General features: G+C 45.4%; 2 protein-coding genes and 1 non-coding gene across 6 annotated transcripts in view; 2 read left to right on the top strand and 1 right to left on the bottom strand.

The window, feature by feature from the left end:
• The window catches only part of synj1 (synaptojanin 1), a 42001-nt gene that overhangs the window by 15086 nt on the left and 6254 nt on the right, over positions 1–20661 (top strand). The window contains exons 1-22 of one of the 4 annotated variants that reach the window (XM_058086487.1): positions 5460–5865; positions 5962–8775; positions 10628–10784; positions 10936–11022; positions 11262–11529; positions 12514–12739; positions 12976–13059; positions 13279–13356; positions 14827–14888; positions 15485–15581; positions 16424–16599; positions 16667–16748; positions 16839–16991; positions 17609–17774; positions 18040–18063; positions 18393–18584; positions 18663–18747; positions 19571–19711; positions 19780–19972; positions 20041–20199; positions 20263–20419; positions 20492–20618. In XM_058086487.1, coding sequence (XP_057942470.1) covers positions 8617–8775; positions 10628–10784; positions 10936–11022; positions 11262–11529; positions 12514–12739; positions 12976–13059; positions 13279–13356; positions 14827–14888; positions 15485–15581; positions 16424–16599; positions 16667–16748; positions 16839–16991; positions 17609–17774; positions 18040–18063; positions 18393–18584; positions 18663–18747; positions 19571–19711; positions 19780–19972; positions 20041–20199; positions 20263–20419; positions 20492–20618 — 2873 coding nt within the window. In that variant the 5' untranslated portion in view covers positions 5460–5865; positions 5962–8616. Of the gene's footprint in view, positions 1–5459; positions 5866–5961; positions 8776–9609; positions 9792–10627; positions 10785–10935; positions 11023–11261; positions 11530–12513; positions 12740–12975; positions 13060–13278; positions 13357–14826; positions 14889–15484; positions 15582–16423; positions 16600–16666; positions 16749–16838; positions 16992–17608; positions 17775–18039; positions 18064–18392; positions 18585–18662; positions 18748–19570; positions 19712–19779; positions 19973–20040; positions 20200–20262; positions 20420–20491; positions 20619–20661 lie in introns of those variants that run through there. The other 3 variants (XM_058086488.1, XM_058086489.1, XM_058086490.1) reach the window with 3 other exon arrangements.
• trnaw-cca (transfer RNA tryptophan (anticodon CCA)) lies at positions 2074–2145 on the top strand. The gene has a single exon. It is a non-coding gene; the product is annotated as a tRNA-Trp (tRNA).
• On the bottom strand, positions 3462–6864 carry slc46a3 (solute carrier family 46 member 3). The gene is made up of 3 exons (XM_058087061.1): positions 5958–6864; positions 5111–5448; positions 3462–4000 (listed from the first exon to the last, which is right to left on the bottom strand). Exons 1-3 carry the CDS (start codon positions 6862–6864, stop codon positions 3968–3970), a joined length of 1278 nt encoding a protein of 425 aa, XP_057943044.1. The 3' UTR covers positions 3462–3967.

The raw sequence follows: 20661 nt of genomic DNA, 5'->3' as shown, positions 1-20661 counted from the left end.
TCTTTGTGCGATGCAGAAAGGGTCATCGATTGGAGAAAATCAATAGTGCGCCTTGGCAGTTGTGCTCCAGCGGGTCTCACTAATCAGCCTGCAGTCAACCTGCTGATCACGCTGCTTCTAGCAGCAGTCATGTAGAACATGTAGATAGGTTCCACTCTTGGTACTGTGCAAGGACGATCAGTCTTTGCATCATCTGAGAATGTTTGAGTCTTAATGAAGTGTCCAGTGAGTGCGTCACTGCTCAAAGCAGACGGCCGTGGAGGCCATAAAGCTTCTCGAGAGCCACGCTGGCGAGCATGAAGCCAGCGCACTCATGCAGCACATTCACATCTGCGCACATCACATTGCCGCTTGCCTTTTTTTTTTTTTTTTTTTACAACCTGCAGCCTTTCAGCGTTTTATGAACATGAAAGTATATTTCAGTATGCGTGGCCCTCACCAGCTTCTGCTTGTGGAAAGTGTCTGCAGAAATGATCAACATCCACGTTGACGTGTAATGCTCTGCATGCTTTACAATTGCAAATATTCTGTAGACACTGAATATGTGCTCTGCGTAGGCCCCATTTTGCACAAGGGTGCGCATTCTCGGAAGGTGTGCAAAACTATGAGGTGTATGTAGATCACCAAGTCAGCCCAGGACAGGAGTGAACAAAATAGACAGGTAATAGACAGATTCACCTACTCACCTGTCAGTCCTTGGTGGTGTAATGGTACAGCTGCTGCCTTATGGGGCAGAGGGCACAGATTCATTCAGATTTTTTTGTAATCTCTTAATGTGTTGTTTTGTACAACATCATGTTGGATGACCAAACATGTAAGAGGAAGTTTATTGCAATAGTCCATGTTTGGGTTTTAAAAAAGGATATTACCGTTTAATTTATTGTTCCTCCCTGTCTGCTTCCTTCCTGGAGGGAAAACACTCAGCCACAGTCAAGTGTCCTTGAGCATCCCTTTTGTTCTGACGTCTTGGATATTTTGTGGAGTGTGTGAAGCCTTCAAGGAGACACTTCCTGGTGTTTCTGGGCACACACACTCGCATCCCGCTCATGGATGCTTTATCTCCGGATGTTTGCATCTGGTGGAAGGCTGCACACATCTGGCCCGAGACTTCCAGTGTCCATGTAAGATTTTTTACATTAAAGACTCTAAAAGCAATCCAATGTACAGTACAGGCCAAACGTTTGGACACACCTTCTCATTCAATGGCTTTTCTTTATTTCCATGACTATTTGTTTACATTGGAGATTCTCAAAACGATGAATGAACTCATGGAATTGTGTCCAAAATGTCCTGATTTCTATTTTTTTGGCATGTTTGTCACACTTAAATGTTTCAGATCATCAAACACATTTAAATATTAGTCAATGACATCACAGCTAAACACAAAATACAGTTCTTATTGTTAAGAGGTCACAAAAGACCCCACAACAACATCCTCAGAACTGCAGGCCTCACTTGTCTCGATTAAGGTCAGTGTTCATGACTCCACCATAAGAAAGACACTGGGCAAAAATGGCCTGCACAGCAAAGTTCCAAGACCAAAACCCCCGCTGAACAAAAAGAACATTAAAGCTGGTCTCAGTTTTGCTAAAAATGATGATCTCCAAGACCTTTGGGAAATACTCTGTGATCTGACGTGATCTGGCGGAAAAAGAAAGAGAACATCATACCAAGAGTAAAATATGGCGGTGGTAGTGTGATGGTTTACGGTTTTGCTGCTTCAGGACCTGGAAGACTTGCTGTGATGAATAGAACCATGAATTCTGACCTGAAGCTGAAACCAACTTGGGTTCTGTAGCAGCATCCAAAACACACCAGCAAGTCCACCTCTGAATGGCTGAAGAAAAACCAAATGAAGACTTTGGAGTGGCCTAGTCAAAGACTAAACTGACCTGAATCTTATTGAGATGCTGTGGCATGACCTTAAAAAGGCTTCATGCTGGAAAAGCCTCCATTAACTCATTGCAAGTTCTCACAAACGCTTGATTTCAGTTGATTGCAATCACTTTTCCAGTTCACTTTTCAGCTCGAGTTATTAAACACCAAACTGGTGTCTTTGGGGAATTCATTGTGGACCTCGTGGCGCAACGGTAGCGCGTCTGACTCCAGATCAGAAGGTTGCGTGTTCAAATCACGTCGGGGTCAGATTTGGCTTTTGTATTGCAAGCAGGCAGTTTCTTCGAACCTCTCCTTGCTGTGTACACTGGGAACAAGAACGACTATTCCCCAAATTCTGAGGTATACAATTGTCCAAAGATGAATAATTATATTCAGGAAGGAAAATACCCTCACTGTTGTTTGTCAACATATTTGTTCATTTAGTTCATAGTGCCTGAAGCAGGTCCCTGGTAGCATTAAAATCAACAAAATGTCATTAAAGGGAGCTATTTTAACTTTAGAATCTGTTTTATTGTATGATCATGCTGGGTGGAGGTTGTGTTGAGGAAAGGGCTTAGAGAGACCCCTAGTGGTTGGATGGGTCAGTTTGGTATTTGACATTTTGGAAACCAACCCATGTAGACATGCTAAGAAGTTCTATATTCATTCATTCATTTGCTACCGCTTATCCTCACGAGGGTCGCGGGACAGCTGGACCCTATCCCAGCTGTCTTCGAGCGAGAGGCGGGGTACACACTGGACCGGTGGCCAGCCAATCACAGGGCACATATAGACAAACAACCATTCACACTCACATTCATACCTATGGACAATTTGGAGTGGCCAATTAACCTAGCATGTTTTTTGGAATGTGGGAGGAAACCGGAGTACCCGGAGAAAACCCACGCATGCACGGGGAGAACATGCAAACTCCACACAGAAATGGCCGGGGACTCGCAAGAACTTGGATCTCCTAGCTGTGAGGCCTGCACGCTAACCACTCGGACAGAGTGCAGCCCCTTCGTAACAATGGTTGTGCAATTTGAGTTAATTGGAGCCAATCACAGGGCTGGCGACCAGATGTATTGACTTTATTTTTTAAAGATGCTTTATTTTCTTATATTATTATGACTTTATTTTGACAAAAAATAGGACTTTTTTCTCATGACATCTTTTTTTCTCTAAATATTCTGACTTTATTCTCCTGTCAACATTTTCCCCAACCTAAATTTCAAATGAAGTCTTTCAACTTCAGAAAATAACATTTTTTTCCTGAATATTTCAACTTCATGCATGTAAAAAAAAAAATATTATTATTATTGTAAACATTTCCCTGTAAGAGGACAACCCTTTTCTCATAATACTATGACTTTATTCTACTAATATTTATACTTTTTTAAACCTTTTGTCAAATGACTGCTGGTTTCTGTCTATTTTTGTTGGTATTATTGCACTATATTATATATAAAACCTCCGCGGGCCGCACATTGGACACCCCTCTGATATAAAGCATCACCCTGCAGAAACCATTGGTGTGTTTTAAGACAAATGAGTGTAGTTTTAAAAGAAACAAAGCTTGGGTGTGTCTGCAGGAATGATCATATATATTTTTAACACACTGCATGGTACTTTACACACACATTTGCATTTTCTAAATAATTACTAAGTTGAAACAGTCTGTGATTCCATTTTCATTTATAAAATGATTATTCCTATTAGTGGAGGTGCTCTAATTTCCCTGAGGGAGCACCCGTTATACACAATAAAACGTTCCTTCTCCCTTGATTACATTTCGTGTGAAATGCCACATGACCACGACGCCGCAGCTGGGCCACCAGGAAGTTTTGTAAGTAATAATAGATATTAATAATAGCCTGAGGATGCAGAACCTGTCTGCCGACTGTCACCTGTTCTTTGACCTTCTAGCTGTAAAAAAAAAAATAAGAGTTCAAGATGAGTGGATAAAATCAGTAATGTGAGGGGAGGACGGGGACTTGGTCTTCACGTTAGCAGAGGACTGAGGTCGTTCTGGTCTTCAGATGTCTCCGTGGTCTTCTTGTCTCCTTGGGAAGTGCTACCAGGGTCCTCGTTAGTCACGTCCAGTCCGATCACGCACACCACCCTGAAAATATATACGCTACAAGTTACTCTCATTTCCAACAGGTTGCCGAGTCGACATTGCTCGGCCCATGTTTCATGTTCTCTAAATGATCTTACGCCTGAATGATACTCTTTTTAGTTCCAGTAGCTTCTTAAGTGTAACCTCCGCCATGTTTCCCAAACATGAGGCAGACTCTTCTGATGGCATTGTGTCAAAGTAAAGGAAAGTGCATTGAGTGAAGTGAATTGAGACATCCAAAGTGGAGAAATGGCGACCAACACTGGCCGCATGACTGGTGCCACCATCATGAAGGATAAAGATGGTGCTTGAACATGTGAAAGGATCTGCTCCTATGAAAGGGACAGTCATAACCGCGCAGTGTAGTGGTCTCATTATTGAGACATCCTCCTCTCAATAAGCTCTCCCTCTTTTGCAACACCCCTCCAAAGACAGTATTAATTCATTGGTTCTGTTTTTTTTTAGTTAGTTTCATTTCATGTTTTTACATCTCTATTTTATATAATCTTTGTGTGTTTTGTATACAGTGTGAGTAACTTCAGACTTAATTTTGGTATATTTTATGATTTATATTAATACTAAAATAGTCAAATAGTTTCATTTGTTTATGCTGTTGGCTGCACGGCGGCCATGTGTTTAGCACGCAGGTCTCAAAGCTAGGAGACCCGAGTTCAATTCCACATTCGGCCATCTCTGTGTAAAACTTGCATCCATAGGTATGAATGTGAGTGTGAATGGTTGTTTGTCTATATGTGCCCTGTGATTGGCTGGCAATCAGACCAGGGTGTACCCCGCCTCTCGCCCGAAGACAGCTGGGATAGGCTCCAGCACCCCCGCGACCCTCATGAGGATAAGCGGTAGAAAATGAATGAATGTTTGTGCTGTTTTGTGCAGGTAAAATGCTGCTTGAGTTCATGAGTTTCACGTTGCACACTCAGCAGCACTACAATGTGCAACACAGCACACACAAGGACACTTTAGCAGGCATTTTTTTCCACACTGCGGTTCAGTGGAGATACTAAAGCTACAAACCAATTTCCAGCAAGCAGAACACTTCCTGAATGATAAAACGAGTACATATTTCCACCTAGAATAGATCTTCATTGAACTCACCCCAGCAGCAACATGGGGATCAAGCAGAGTCCCGCGGACAGCAAGAAGACAAAACCAGGATACCACGCCACCGTGGCCGCGTACAAGCTGTTGAAGACCGCCACCGACACGTTGGACGTCAGCACCTCCAGAAAGGCCAGGCAGGCGAACAGGGCGCCTGCACATGCATGAGAAACTTAGTCTCGAGTAGGTTCGAGTACAACAAGAGTACTTCTGGTAGAGTCTACAAACGTGGCGCTTCAGCGGATGCTCACCCTGCTCCGATTTGGGGATGATCTTTGACATCATGGAGCGCAGCACAGCATACGGCATGATGGACAGGAGCATCGGCACCCTCGCTGTGGTGAGAGCAAAATTTGTTAAGACATTTTTTAAAAACACCCAATGCACGGATGCCGTGTAAATACTTTAAAACATCGCATGAGGTCCATTACAATGTCGCAGTTCATTGTAATTCATGTTTTACTCAATGAACCACAGCTCCCCCATGCAGCATTCGTGCTACCAACACCATGCTTGGCTGTAGGAAAGACACAACTATCTTGCTACACGCTTGTGTTGCCAGCTTTTTCAACTATATCTGTGTGTCAATAAGTACCTTGGTTTTTGTTATTAATTCATTACAAAAGCAAAACATACAAAGGCCATTTTTTTCTATTGGAACTCATGCAAATCAAATTCCACTGTTTCAGACTCCCAAAAATATGAACAGAAAATAATTGTTGCCGGCCCTCGTAACCGTCTTTGGTCCCATGGTGAGTTATTTAGCATTCATAAGCTAGTAAGCAGTAAGCCTGTTTTCAATTTGCGAGGCAAAGAACTTTAATGGCTGTATGTTTCTCCTCACCCAGAAATACCATGAGCGTTGTTTTGGAGAACGCCATCATGACCATGCCCATGGCTACGGACAGGATGCCCATCAGGACTATCAGCAGCTGAGGCGTGCCGCAGTACGTGAACGCCGCCACGCCCATAAAGCTGGACAGGAAGATGGCGGTGAACAGCGCCGTGCCATAGCCAATCAGGATCTCGGTCCAGCACAGCGGCTCGTTGAGCTCATAGAGCACAAAGAGGGAGATCCCGCCCATGTAGGTGAAGCAGAAGCTGTTGAAGATCAACATCAGGAGGATCAGTAACGCCCGGCGCTTTGGGCTGGCCCCCGCAAACATCTGGTAGACGCCGTAGAACATCTGCTGCATGGCCCAGCGCTGCTGGGACTCGCCCAGATTGGCGGCGTCAGGGGGAGGCTGCTTGACGGTCTCCTCCAGAATGAAGATGGCGTACAACAGGATGAACACTTGACACACGGCGGAGGTCAGGAAGGGCCAGTTGAAGCCCGCCACCTTCAGGAAGTAGCCCGTCGACAGGGCGGCCACGCCCGACAACAAGCCAATCATCGAGTCCAGCCCTGCAATGCGCAACGTCTTCTGCTGGCCGTCCTCGCTCAGGTCGGCGATGTAGGCAAAGCAGCCCCCCAGGAAGGTGCCCAGGCCCCCGCATAGAGCAGAGATGAGCGTACAGCCCACCAGGATGTAGACGTTGAGCTCGAAGTAGGAGACGGACAGGAGGGCCAGGGTGTACGCCAGCGTGCCGACCAGGGGAAGGATGATGGCCAGCTTACGGCCACCGCGGTCGCTGTAGGCCACCACCATGAGCGTGACCACCAGGGAGGGGATGGCCGACAAGACCTCTGAGTAGAGTGAGAAGAGGGACGCTTGCCGCTGCACTTCCTGGAGACACAAGCGGAACACCATCTCTTAGAGCAGCGGTCTCAAACTTGTGGCTCCCTACTTGTCATCAGAGTCAATCGGTAGCCCAGGGCCTTCTATATATTGTGGGGGCCTTACGTCCCACAAGAGATGTTAAGAGGCCCTTTGATTGGCCAAACAGGAAGTAACCACAGGACTGTACCACTACTGCAATGGAGAATCATAAAGAAAAGCTACGTTAAAACATATAAAGCAAGTGCCGCAAGGCATGCTGTGAAGTCAAAAGCACACCCAGTGATGCTACAATGTATTCTATTTTTAGAATGATTCTATTTTTTGTGGAATCATTGATTCCTCCAGCGACCCCCAGGTAATTTGAGTTTGAGACCCCTGTCTTGGACATTTTGCATTCATCGCCATATCCATATTGACAGTTTGACACCACCATCATGTTGTTTTTGCCAGAAGTCCGAGTCAGCACAATCAAAGACTGAGACCGGGACATGTTTTCCTAGTCTTCTATTGTCCAACTTCAGTGTCCCCCGTGTGAACTGTGGCATGTGGACACAACCAATTGGTTTGTGTTTCCAAACAATCCTGCCGTGGGAAATAATCTGAATAGATTTAATCTGTTCCAGAGTCAAAAACGCCGCCACCATGAAAGCAGGTGATGTTTTAAGTATTTTGGTACATGTTCTGATCAAAGGAGAAGTGAAAATTAGCAGAGAGGAATATCAAACACCTGATCCTGTATTTAGCACATTTTTCAGCTCGCATAGAAAATGGCAGTTGAAGCAGCTGAATGTTTACAGACAACTCCTTTGCATTTTCTCTTCTCGGTGGTTAAAAGCCATCTGATAACAGTTATTGATTGTATAACCTCCTAAGAACAACAAGGAGGGTTTCGTATGTGCTTTTCAAATGCTAGTCTGTGTATAATACAATACTCTCACCATATTTGTGCAAATACTATAATGCAGTATTAATATCTAGTACGTTATCTGTGCATATCGCCTGTGAATGCATCATTATGACCACACCCACAAGAGCTGAACAAAAGCAGTGTTTCCCGCAGGACGTTTACAGGTAGATGGTGTCATCGTATAATTGGCCATGACTCACGTGTACCACAGACAAAAAGCAAGCCAAAAAAAAAAAACAAAGGCAAAACAAATATACAAATGAACGTTCTTCAAAAAAGAACTTAAGAAGAGCGAAACATGCTAACGTTTAACAAGACCAGAAACAGTTGCTAGATTTATTGCTAGAGAACCTAGAGGGGTTTGAAGTTTGGGAGTTGGTAACGCTGATCCCTCATGCCACGTCTTCTTATTCTTCGAGAAACCAGGTGCGTATACAATACAAAGTCAGACATTCCTGTTATAATGTGTTTAAGAGCCAGGGTGAACAGCTAAGGGGTACAAATGTATTTGTGTCAGCACTAAATGGCTGCATAGGAAACACTGAAAAGTGGATACCGTCAAGTATTCAATAAAAAAGTGGCATAGACCTGGACTGTATCATTCTAAGAGATCTTTCTCGTGTTTTGGTTAGTCCATTTAGCTAAATAGAAGCGTCAAAACAGTAGAAACAGCTCTCTGGTGTGGCGCAATGTTGTTGTTACCCACGAAAACAATAGTATAGACATTGTTACATGAATTAAAAAGATGAGTTAGACCTCCATGCCCAACATCTCATACCTGTGCAACTTCCACTTCAATAGTTATAGTGAGAAAATGTGATGATTTACTATCTTCACCATCTTGTGCGTTTGTTTCTTCTACAGCTCCAAGTAAGATGACATTTTTGACTTGCCTCAAAGTAGATGGACTGGTTGATGTTACTGCTCCTGTTTGCCGCACAGGTGGATGCGTTGTCCGAGATGGGATAGGTGCTGTTGGTCAAGTCATGCCACAGGCGCCTGTACACGTACTGCTGCATCAGAGGGTAGGTGAGGTACGTGGAGAAGGCATACAGAGCCACCACCGGCTCCACCAGGTAAAGACCCTTCATCCTGAGTTTGCCTCGACGCTGCAACAGAAGAAGATGTGATTAGTTTGCCTCCCAAAAAAAAACATTAAAGGTGAAAGTGTGGGCAGCGATGAGGGACAAGCTGTCCACAAGACGGATGGTTTGACGTGCACATCCTCTACAACTTCCAGGACAGGGTTATGTGTGGGTTACACCTAATTTTTGTCTTGTGATGCTTCACTAATTTCCGTAAATGCACTGAAGGACATGATCACGAACAAAGCAAGCTGACATTGACTCTGTTTGCTGAATGTGCAGTCATTAGCACAGACGCTACATGCATAAATAGGCACAAAAAAACAACCAAATTATATTAATTGCCTAAACCTGTCTAGGTGAATGTAGTAAAATACCTACCTTCTTATACAGCTGTTATAATCATAGTTGAGTCAGCCGACAAAACCGGTCGCTGCGCTTATCAGTGTGTTGTGAAACAATCAAGTCCCGCCTTCCTCTAAACCCAATTGGTCAGTTGCCTCTCAAAGCCGCTCCTATTGGACAGTACATATCTGTCGTTTACAAAACACATTGGACTACAACATTTTTAAATACACCTTTCCCGTCATTCTTTTGTAATGTGTGTATTTGTAGTTCATCCATCTATACTAATATAGAGTATATTTCAGAACACTTATTACGGTTGTTTGAGTTTGGCTTAGCCGCTGTCCTACTAGAGCCAGTTAGCTTAGTTTCGCGTTGGACTGTACCATTGTGCCACCGCAGCGGGGAGGGTTTCTGTTGTGACAGCGGAGTCTCAGCCCGGCGGTGAGCTTCCTCCTCTTTACCTGTGTTTGTTTTACATCGACACTCGTCTCAGTGAAGCTGACGCGAGAATTTCCGCAGGCTTTTTTATGTACACCCCGCAACCAAAGGGGTTGTTTGTCTAGGTAAATAACAGTTGAACAGGTGGATTTTGCGGATAGTGCAGCCGTCAACATACAGTAAGCTAGCGGCATTTCGGCGATTAGGCTAGCAGGCTAATGCTAATTGGGCTAACCTATTGCTAGCCAGCTGATCGATGACGGTTCATCGTTGCTGCGCTCGTGTTTTATAAATTAGATAAGTCAACCATACACTAAACAGTCTTGGCGGGGTCACATTCGCGTTAGCTGTTGAAGTCGTGACTGACCGCGTCAACCCACTGGCCTCTATTACCCCAGTGGCTCTTAATCTGCACACAGCAGCGATGCTCTTGTTCAAATTTACATCAGCTTCAAAGTGGTATATGATTTCGCAGTTTTATTTATGTGCATCTTAGGGATGTGTAATGCAGCTCATTTGCGGTTTTCACGGTAAACCCTTCGAGTGTGTTATCCGCAGTGGGGTAATTGATTAACAATACATGGAAAGGTAGCATCATTCCTAATGACTAGGAAAGTTAAATGAAAGAGCCGCACCGTGGGCAAGTGGTTGGGATGTTAGCCACACAGCCAGAAGACCTGGGTTCCAGTCTCCCAAGATATCTTGCTGTGGAGTTGACATGTTCTCCCCCTGCCTGCGTCAGTTTCTCTGCGTACACCGGTTTCCTCCCACACACTTTGCGACTCTAAATTGTCCCTAGGTGTGAATGGTTGTTTCTGTATTTTGACTGGCGACCGGTTCAGGGTGACACACCCTGAACACCCCGTCTCTCGCCCAAGGGATAGGCTCCAGCATACAGTGAGGATTAAGAGGCATAGAAAACCAATGAATGAAGGAATAAATAAAATAGCATATTATGTGTGCGATCACATTGTAGAATGTAGGCAAAATTGACAGTTGTGATGTCTTTCCTTAGTCCCATTATAGGTCCTTTCTTCTTGGATCAATAATGGCCTTCAGCAAAGGTTACCGCATTTATCACAAGCTGGACCCACCTCCCTATAGTGTCATCGTGGAGACACGGAGCCGGGAAGAATGCCTCATGTTCGAATCTGCGGCTGTTGCTGTCCTGTGTAAGGAATCCTCTTCCACATGACTAGTTTCCCTTTGGAGACGTTCTAATGATTGTATGCTATGATGGAGGTCACAGATTATATTCCAATGAATATTTCACACACAACAGTCTTGCAGTCTTCTCATATTTTCTCTCCCTTTGTTTTCCAGCGGCAGCTGAGAAGGAGGCCATTAAAAACACATATTCCAAGATTGTTGATGCCTATGGAATTTTGGGCGTGCTCCGCCTGAACCTGGGTGAGCTGTTTTACGAATGTCCACATTCTCCTCTCTGTTCATCTTTGACTCTTTGTGTGTGTACCTCTTGGTGTTCACACTTAAGCTGCTTTCTCATGTCCTCTGCTTGACCTTGAAGGCTGTCATCACAGCAAGGAAAAAACAAAGTGATGGAATTAAAGCTGTAGAGAGATGGCTGCTGAGATTGACCTGTGTACAGTGATAGCTCCTAAAAATAACACGTTTCTCATGTCCGGCAGGTGACTCCATGCTCCACAGCCTGGTGGTGGTGACCGGCTGCAGCTCTGTGGGCAAAGTACAGGAGTCGGAAGTGTTCAGGGTGACACAGACAGACTTCATATCGCTGAAGAACGACCCCGGGGACGAGGAGCGCATTGCTGAGGTGCGGAAGGTGTTGAACTCGGGACACTTCTACTTCGCCTGGTCTTCCACCGGCGTCAGCATGGACCTGAGCCTCAATGCACGGCGGAGGATTCTGGAGGACACCACGGACAACCGCTTCTTCTGGTAAGAGCATGGCAGGATGAATGTGGGGGTACACTCATACTGAATGACAGGACCGTATTTGTTTAAATGCAAGCTGACATCATCTACTGTCCCACAGAATATTGAGTTTTAGGACTACATAAACATTGAAACCATGTAAAGACACAAAAAAAACTTTGTTTCTAGTTTTTATCAATCAGCAGAACATAGGGTGGTTTCAGCGAAAACACCCGATTTTGACCTTTTTCTGCAGAGAAGCAGAAGGGTGACTGAGGTCCATATTTCTTTGTTTTAGTGACACCTCAAACATCTGAACACTTATCGTATTTTCCGGACTATAAGTCGCACGTTTTTCATAGGTTATACTCGACTTATACTCCAGAGCGACTTATAAATGAAAAAACTGTTTATTTTACATAAACACTGGACACCTTTTCTGTTCATGTTTATTTTTTGTGTAGCTGAATAAGCATTGTGTTAGCATATCTTACACCTATTCCTGTTCTCTATTCTTTTATTAATGTCACAACTTGCCTTCCAAGAGCATGTAATGTTTTGGTCAAGTAGTTTGTAAAATAAATTACCCGGAAAAATTGCGACTTGTACTCCAGTGTGACTTATGTATGTTTTTTTTCTACGTTACGTTATTTTTTTTAATACTTTTGCTGCTTTTTATTTTATTTTTAGAATGTGCCAGGCGCCAACAGAAAGCAAGCTGGGGGCTGTGTTTTTGACACCCCTGGCTTGAGGGCTCAAGTATTGGCCTCCACTACAGTAGGCAGTAACACGCCCTCCCTTTCAGCCTGTTTTGGATTTGTTCAACAATTATCTCACCTATGCCAGAAAAATATGACATTTGTCGAATTGCGGGAATTCAAGTACTGATTTGAACCCCATTATGACATATGACAACATTGGGGTAGGGACAATGTGTATTTTGGAAAATGTGCATTTTTGTGAGGACTTGGCCTAAGTGCTGAAGCCAACGTGTGTGTGACCCGTCAGGAACCAGTCCCTCCACCTGCACCTGAAGCACTACGGCGTCAACTGCGACGACTGGCTTCTGCGACTGATGTGTGGTGGCGTGGAGATCAGGACCATCTACGCCGGACACAGACAAGCCAAGGCCTGCATCTTCTCCCGCCTCAGCTCGGAGCGGGCCGGCACACGCTTCAACGTGCGCGGGACCAATGACGACGGGCAGGTGGCCAACTTTGTGGAAACGGAACAAGTGAGTGACAGATGGCCGCATGTGTGATGAAGTGGTTTGATGCAATCGCCGCCATGGGTCGTGCTGTTCTTTAATAGCCGCCATCCATCAGTAAATATGCGACAATGGTGAGCTTTGTCTTCAGGGCTAATTTGATGTCACAAGTGGGTGTGTTGTTGTAGCCTCAGCATTGTCAGTGAGAATGGATTTGCATTCAGCGTTTCCATGACTACTTTATGTGCTTATGTGTCCAACAGGCTATTTTCCTGGATGACAGCGTATCATCCTTCATACAGATCCGCGGATCCATTCCGCTGTTTTGGGAGCAGCCGGGAATCCAGGTAATGGAAAGGACATCCACTTGCACACAGTCACATGTGGAATTGTGTTTGACGGTTTCTTCTTCAAACTAAACAACTGAGCATGTTGCGGAGCGAGGCTGTGAAAATGTTCCAGTTTTCAGCTTTCACTTCTGTGTTTGTGCCAAGAGGCTGCGAAGGCAATGAAGCGTTTATTTTTTTTTCCGTCCATTTAACACATTTTGTCCGTGCTGTGTTCAGAAAAAGTCCATTAAGGGTGTTTTCTTGCACCTGAATGGGAATCGGCAACCTAATCGACTGGATCAGAACCCTCACCTGGTATAAGCCTTTTTTGTCGGGTTTTGGGACGAGGGGGGGTTCTCCTGGCTCGCACTCATTGTTTGGCATTTAGGGATTCTCTGTGCAGTGCCACATGTCTGGCAAAAACCAACGAGTCCACTCAGACATACGATACTTTTCAACCTGGTGACGCTGCACAGACCGGCTGTTCCATGATCAGCTTGGGGGACGCTCACTGGTAGATGCAGTGGTTGGTAAAGGGCATTTTTCTGTTTTCCTCAGCTCCCCGACATCTTTGGGCAGGTGAGAGCCTGGTCTGAAAACATACCCCAAGTACTTTTTAGTCTGCTCACCGTCCCCTTAACCTGCACAGGTGGTCCTAGACTACATGCAGCAACTGTAACTGGAGAGCACAAACTGGTTCCAAACACACGGTAGAGAGCAGGGGCTTGTTTTCAGACACTTTCAGAATGTTGGCACTTCCTTCTGCTTCCATGGTTCTGCTGTAGTGCTCAATTCCCTCCATCCAATGTCACAGTCTCCGTCCCAAACACTTTCCTCTGCACAGGACTCATTGACCAGAGTAGTGGTTGCATTCTCATCATAGGGAGTTTGTAAAAAATATACATGTATTGACCATGAGTTAAATGTGTCAGACAAGAGTGGATGAAATGAAAGATGGTTTTTGGTCGGATGTGATGGCAGGAAGTGATTAAGTATGCAAAGCTGCACAGTGGCACCAACAGGAAGCGGCGGCAACATTGAGACACATGCAGGTTTATTCCAAAATTACCGAGTGTGCTCCTCCTTTCACTGCAATGGAGCAGCTAGTTTAGAGAGGAGTGGAATGTGTGAGTAGAGAGATGTTAGATTCTTGTCTTGGTGCTGCTGGGGCCTGTTGAGTCCTGTCGAGGCATGGTGACTGTGCGCTTTACTTTACTGATGCTTTTCAGTGAGTCACACCAGGAAATCAATTCAAGAAAAGGCACGGGTGGATTCATAGTTAAGTTGTTGTGTGACAACAAACGTTACTTTAAGGCCCGTTTCATAAAGAGAGGAACACATGAGCAAGCACTTTGGCCACAGACGGCAATGAACAAACTTCCCTCTAAGGTTAGTAGAGCTCAGTAGATCACCGACCTCCACCAAGGCCGAATTTCGATCGGCGCGTTCATAGATACACACATTGTGTATGCAATTTGTCATTAATACTCTTATTATTTATGTATCACAGATAAATGAAAAAATTCTCTAGAGAAATTACAAAAACAAAAAGTTGTCCTTGGTGGAGGTAATTAAAGTTACGTCAGCTGCTGCTAAAGTGTGCTCCCTTATGCCCCCTGCATCCTTGTGTCCTATGCCTTATGACACTCTCAGAGTCTTGTTGTCGCCTCGTAAAAGTCGTCTTCTATCGTCATCAACAAGTTCTCTGTCTTCCTGCGACGTATGTGTGTATTTTCAGTGTGTGCTGTTATTCAATGCGTGTGCATTGTGTCTGCTGCCTTACAGGTTGGCTCTCACCGTGTCAAACTTTCCCGGGGATTCGAGGCAAACGCACCGGCCTTTGAGAGGTACTTGGAGTCTTCACACAGGCTTGTATGCATGACAACCACGACGTTTGTCCTCTGCGCTAGATTTATTGTCACGAGCAGGAAGGACACATGAGATGAGCTGTCAAAGCTAACGGCCTATAAGTCTTATTCATCAGCCTTGACCTCTCTCAAAGAAAATTGTTCAGTGTTGTTTCTTAGTCTGTTGGTAGTCTGCAGCAGGAATGGACTGAGATAATCTCTGTGCCACACCTTGATGCTAGTGTGCTAGTGTGAATGCTTAAAACCTTATCAACTTTTTTGACTGGTCTATCAGTGTCAGGCTGGAGAACACATTGCAGGATGAAGGATGATCGCTGCTACTCTCACGAGATGTGTTGTATAGAGCTTATTTTCTACCCGTCCTCATTGGAGCCTGTGGGGTGTTTTACTTTGAAAAATACTGTGATTCCATCCCAGCCATCACCCCTGCCTGTGCGTCTTTCCCTACACGTCACTGTAAAGTGCCTCTAAATGCCTCCACCTAAATTAAGGCCACAGTGAATGGATTAGGGAATCTCCTATTCATTGACACAGTTTGAAGCCTAGTTTTTCTTCACATTGATTTGTTTTTCCAGACACTTCACCGCTCTGCGGAGGTTGTATGGGAAACAGGTGATCATCAACCTGCTTGGCAGTAAGGAAGGAGAGCACATGCTCAGCAAAGCCTTTCAGGTGAGGAGGATTTGGATCATCTCTCAACATTCACGCATCACTTTTATGTGACATCAGGAACCTGTTAGTGTTTCCTTCAGGACTGCAGTCTATTTGTGGTGGTGTGGAATTAATTATGTATTATCTAATTTCAACCATTGTCCATGATGCATTTGCATGTAATTGTAGTAGATGCTGTAGGAGAATGGAGTAGTGTTGTGGGAGACAAGTGAGTAAAAAACCATGAAGAGCACAACAAATAGAGTATGTGTAGAACTACAAATGATTTTTTTTCTGTCACCAGCCAGGGTCCCACAGCAGCACCTGCTGCTCGATAGTGCTATTTGTTTTTATGGCAGAATTTTTGTCAGATAGCTCACCAGTTTTACATGTTTGATTGATCATGTTTTTCATCAAGCATTAAGATTTTGCACTTTGTTCGGCAGTCCTTGAATAAAATACAGTTATGTTCTATGAGCCTAAAAAAGGGATACTTACTTAGTTTCTTTGATGCTGCCACAGCTTAATAATTCCTCCAAATAGAAGACAAACTGTTCTTTAACTTAAGCATCTGTATTGCTGTCTTTTTGCTTGTTTGTGAGAGTGTCTTAAGGGGGCTGATTACTCACTAAGTATCGCAACAATGTCGAAAATGTGACTGACTGACCCATTCTGTTACATCATCTTATTGTCTGGTAAACTAGGTACAAGTGAAGCATGTTAACAAGCGGTGTTACACAGACATGGCTCATCATAATGTGTTTATGAGGGAGGCTGAAGAGATACCACCGAACCGATGGGGAAACACCGCATTCATTGAGACATTTCCCAGTTTGACCTTGCATCTTCTCTGACACTGCCAGAGTCACTTGAAGGCATCGGAGCACGGCGCGTTTGTGAAGATGGTCAACTTTGATTACCATCAAAACGTGAGGGGGGGCAAGGCAGACAAGCTGCACAGCGTGCTCAAACCTCAGCTCAGCAAATTCATTGACGAGTGCGGCTTCTTCTACTACTCAGGAGAGATGGGCATCACCAGGTAACACGCACATTTCACTTTTATTTCCTCTGAAAGCCATCCTTACCACTTGCGTGTGTCTCTTTAGGAGCCAGGGTGGCACCATCAGGACCAACTGCCTGGACTGTTTGGACAGGACCAACAGTGTCCAAGCCTTCTTTGCTCTGGAGGTACAGAACTTCTACAAGCGTCGGCTATCAAGCAATCAAACAATCCAGGAGGTTTCTGTTTGACTTAACCATCACGCTGCCTTCGCTTAGATGCTACCCAGGCAGCTGGAGGAAATGGGCCTGACTGAGAAGCCGCAGCTGGTTGCCCGCTTTCAGGAGGTGTTCAGGACCATGTGGTCTGTCAACGGAGACTCCGTCAGCAAGATCTACGCTGGCACAGGCGCCCTGGATGGCAAGGCCAAGGTGCACAAAGCTGACTCGTATATAAAGCACACTCTCCTCTAAAATATGACGAGCATGTTACTTTTAGCCTTGAGCTCTTATGGAAGCCATGCTGTGTGAACGTGTGTGCTGCACTCTCTTACCTTTTGTGTACTGTCTCTTTCTGCCGCCCTCTGGAACGTTCTGCATGCGTGGTAAGTTCCTGTGTGAGCTGTCATCTTTCCTGATTCCCTGATTTCAGTTTCTTTGGCTTAAACTCTTGTGAGGGGGCGGGATGGGATGGCTACATCCTGTGTTGTCTTCATTTTCATGAATCAAGGCGAGGTATTCATTTGATTTGAAGAATCAGAGCGAGACCCCCCCACTTTTTCTGGTGGAAAGAAATCTGGTGATGTTGTCTCTTGATTCCCAGAGTCCTTTATTGTTATTTGCAGGTCTTGTTGAGTTTCTTTATCACAATGAGAGCAATGCAAACTTCAACATCTACACAAATCCATCACATACCTGCTACCAACATCATCATGTGCTTCTCTGAAGTGTCACTTTGGCTTCCTTTGGGTGGCGTAGGAATTATATCTATTGTTCTCCCCCCTCACTGGCATGCAGCAAATAATGATGGTCATGTCGTTTACCCCCAGGCGGGAAAGCTCAAAGACGGCGCTCGCTCTGTGACGAGGACGATCCAGAACAACTTCTTTGACACCTCCAAGCAGGAGGCCATTGACATCCTTCGGCTGGGCTCCACCCTCAACAGTGACCTGGCCGACAAGGCTCGGGCCTTGCTCACCACTTCCAGTCTTTACGGTAGTTCATCAGCATCACACTACTTTTTAGCCATCAGAAACTCTGATCTTTACCCTTGATTGTATATTGCCTGCATTCCATCAGCTAGCATAAAGCTAGTATAAAATCAACATTAAACAGTGTGATTTTCCTGAACTGGCCACTACCTTGTGAGCTATTATGCAGTAGCTAACGTGTGTGGGCTACATGTCTGTCCTGGTGTTGCGTGTTAACTAACGTGCCCTTTTCTTCCTTCTCTCCACGCTGCGCTCGCTTACAATGTTAGTCACTGAGCCCGTCTTGCAATCAGGTACAGTAACTCAACACCCAGTGGACGGACGCTTTCATCCCATCACCTCATTTGTGTTCATTGTGCTGTTAAAAGACGCCATTGGTTGCTTCAAGCTTCAACAGAATGCTGATGTATTGGAAGTTAATTCATTATTTGAATCTTATTTTGTTTATCCCAAGCCCCCTTTGTTTTATTTTAGACCAGCGTTTGTCTGCTGCAAGTGGATGTGGTGTGTTAGCGATTGTCATGTTTTCTCTTTGCCACTTCATTAGGCACACAATCTAATGAAATCCACAACAAGAGCTTTGCCGCCTGAGTCAGGCACTAATCCTCAATCCCCTCTGCAGCCTCCCCCAGGGTACTGCTGGGAATGTGTCAGAACTTCCACAAGTACACGCGGCCCAAACAGATCCGTGTGTGCGTCGGCACCTGGAACGTTAACGGCGGCAAACAGTTCCGCAGCATCGCCTTCCGCAACCAGACTCTCAACGATTGGCTGCTGGATGCACCAAAGATAGCGGGACACCCTGAGTTTCAAGGTGCGCTGATGTACTTTATGTCTACGTGCTTTATGTCCATCTCTGTTAAACTTTGCGGGGTTTCTCGCCTTCTTCCAGATACTAAAGCTAACCCTGTCGACATCTTTGCCATCGGCTTTGAAGAGATGGTTGAACTGAACGCTGGAAATATTGTCAGTGCCAGGTACGTTGTGAGGCCCTGTAAGACAAGAAAGGGACTGTATGCAACATTCAAATGTCCCGCAAGCATGATAGAATTAGAGAATGTTGTCTTCCTGCTTGGGGTACATAAAGTACACCCACCGTAATACATGCACGCACTCTACTTATGTTTGTTGTCAGCTAATGATAGCAATTTGACAGCATCATAAATGTTAATTATTGCTTGTCTCTCTGAGACTGCTTGTGTGGGTGCGTCTACATGCTATGACATGTATGTGGATTTCAGACAGTGGTGAGTGACAGCCATGTAGGCTAGTTATTTTATTTGGGAAGAGTGAAATTTTACAAAATTTGTTTGATATTTTGGCTGCACGGCATTCAAGTGGTTAGCACGCAGGCCTCACAGCTAGGAGACCCAAGTTCAATTCCACCCTCGGCCATATCTGTGTGGAGTTTGCATGTTCTCCCCGTGCATGCGTGCGTTTTCTCCGGGTACTCCGGTTTCCTCCCACATTCCAAAAACATGCTAGGTTAATTGGCCACTCCAAATTGTCCATAGGTATGAATGTGAGTGTGAATGGTTGTTTGTCTATATGTGCCCTGTGATTGGCTGGCCACCAGTCCAGGGTGTACCCCACCTCTCGCTTGAAGACAGCTGGGATAGGCTCCAGCACCCCCTGCGACCCTCGTGAGGATAAGTGGTAGAAAATGAATGAATTTTATATTTTATGTTTAGAAAATTGAGCCAGTTGCTTACAGTCCCTTTAACATCCATATTATGGACATAAGTCAGATGGCACCTGAGTTGTGGGTTCTTTCAACATGTGTGTTTGATGCTCGCACAGCACCACCAACCAGAAGCTGTGGGCTGCTGAGCTACAGAAAAACATCTCACGGGATCACAAATACGTGCTGCTGGCCTCGGAGCAGCTGGTGGGCGTGTGTTTGTTTGTTTTCATTCGTCCGCAGCACGCGCCCTTCATCAGGTACTCCTCACTCCCTCAAGGAGATGACACCGTCTTTTCCCAGAGGTGACATTTTTGCTGTCGTCCAGGGACGTCGCAGTGGATACGGTGAAAACGGGAATGGGTGGGGCTACGGGCAACAAAGGGGGTGTGGCCATCCGCCTGCTCTTCCACACCACCAGCATCTGCTTCGTGTGCTCCCACTTTGCGGCGGGACAGTCGCAGGTCAAGGAGAGGAATGACGACTACAACGAGATCACGCGTAGACTCAGCTTCCCCATGGTGAGATTGTGGTTTTCTAAATGACAACGTGAAATCTGAGCGTGACATGCATGCCTCCTCCCCACCAGGGTCGTCTGCTCTACTCGCACGACTACGTCTTCTGGTGCGGAGACTTCAACTATCGCATCAACCTGCCCAATGAGGAAGTGAAAGAGCTGATCAAGCAACAGAACTGGGATGCTCTAACTGCTGGCGACCAGCTCTTTGACCAGAAGAACGCTGGTTTGGTATGGCAACACGCCACCTCTCCTTAGCTAACACATCGGTGCTCATGCAAAACTTCTCGTCAGGTGTTTCGAGGATTCATTGAAGGCAAGTTGGACTTTGCGCCGACGTACAAGTACGACCTCTTCTCAGAGGACTACGACACCAGCGAGAAGTGCCGCACGCCAGCCTGGACTGACCGCATCCTCTGGAAGAGGAGAAAGTGGAACTTTGACAAAACAGGTTTTTGCTGACACAGCAACAGTCTTCCTTTTGTCTTGACGTGGTTTTACCATCACTTGCTTACATATGCAGCAGAGGAAATGAACGTGGTCGGCGCAACGTCAACATCAGCTGAGAGCGAGGATGACCCGGATCATCCCTGGAGTCCTGGGACCCTGAAATACTATGGCAGGGCGGAGCTGAAGACCTCAGACCACAGGTAAGCTGAATACACTCGGTGGCCACAACATTAGATATACAAG

The sequence above is a fragment of the Doryrhamphus excisus genome, chromosome 11 (genome assembly GCF_030265055.1).
Source record: "Doryrhamphus excisus isolate RoL2022-K1 chromosome 11, RoL_Dexc_1.0, whole genome shotgun sequence".
Taxonomy (NCBI): domain Eukaryota; kingdom Metazoa; phylum Chordata; class Actinopteri; order Syngnathiformes; family Syngnathidae; genus Doryrhamphus; species Doryrhamphus excisus.
The sequence above is the reverse complement of the archived record's forward strand: the minus strand, read 5'-3'. Positions and strand labels throughout refer to the sequence as shown.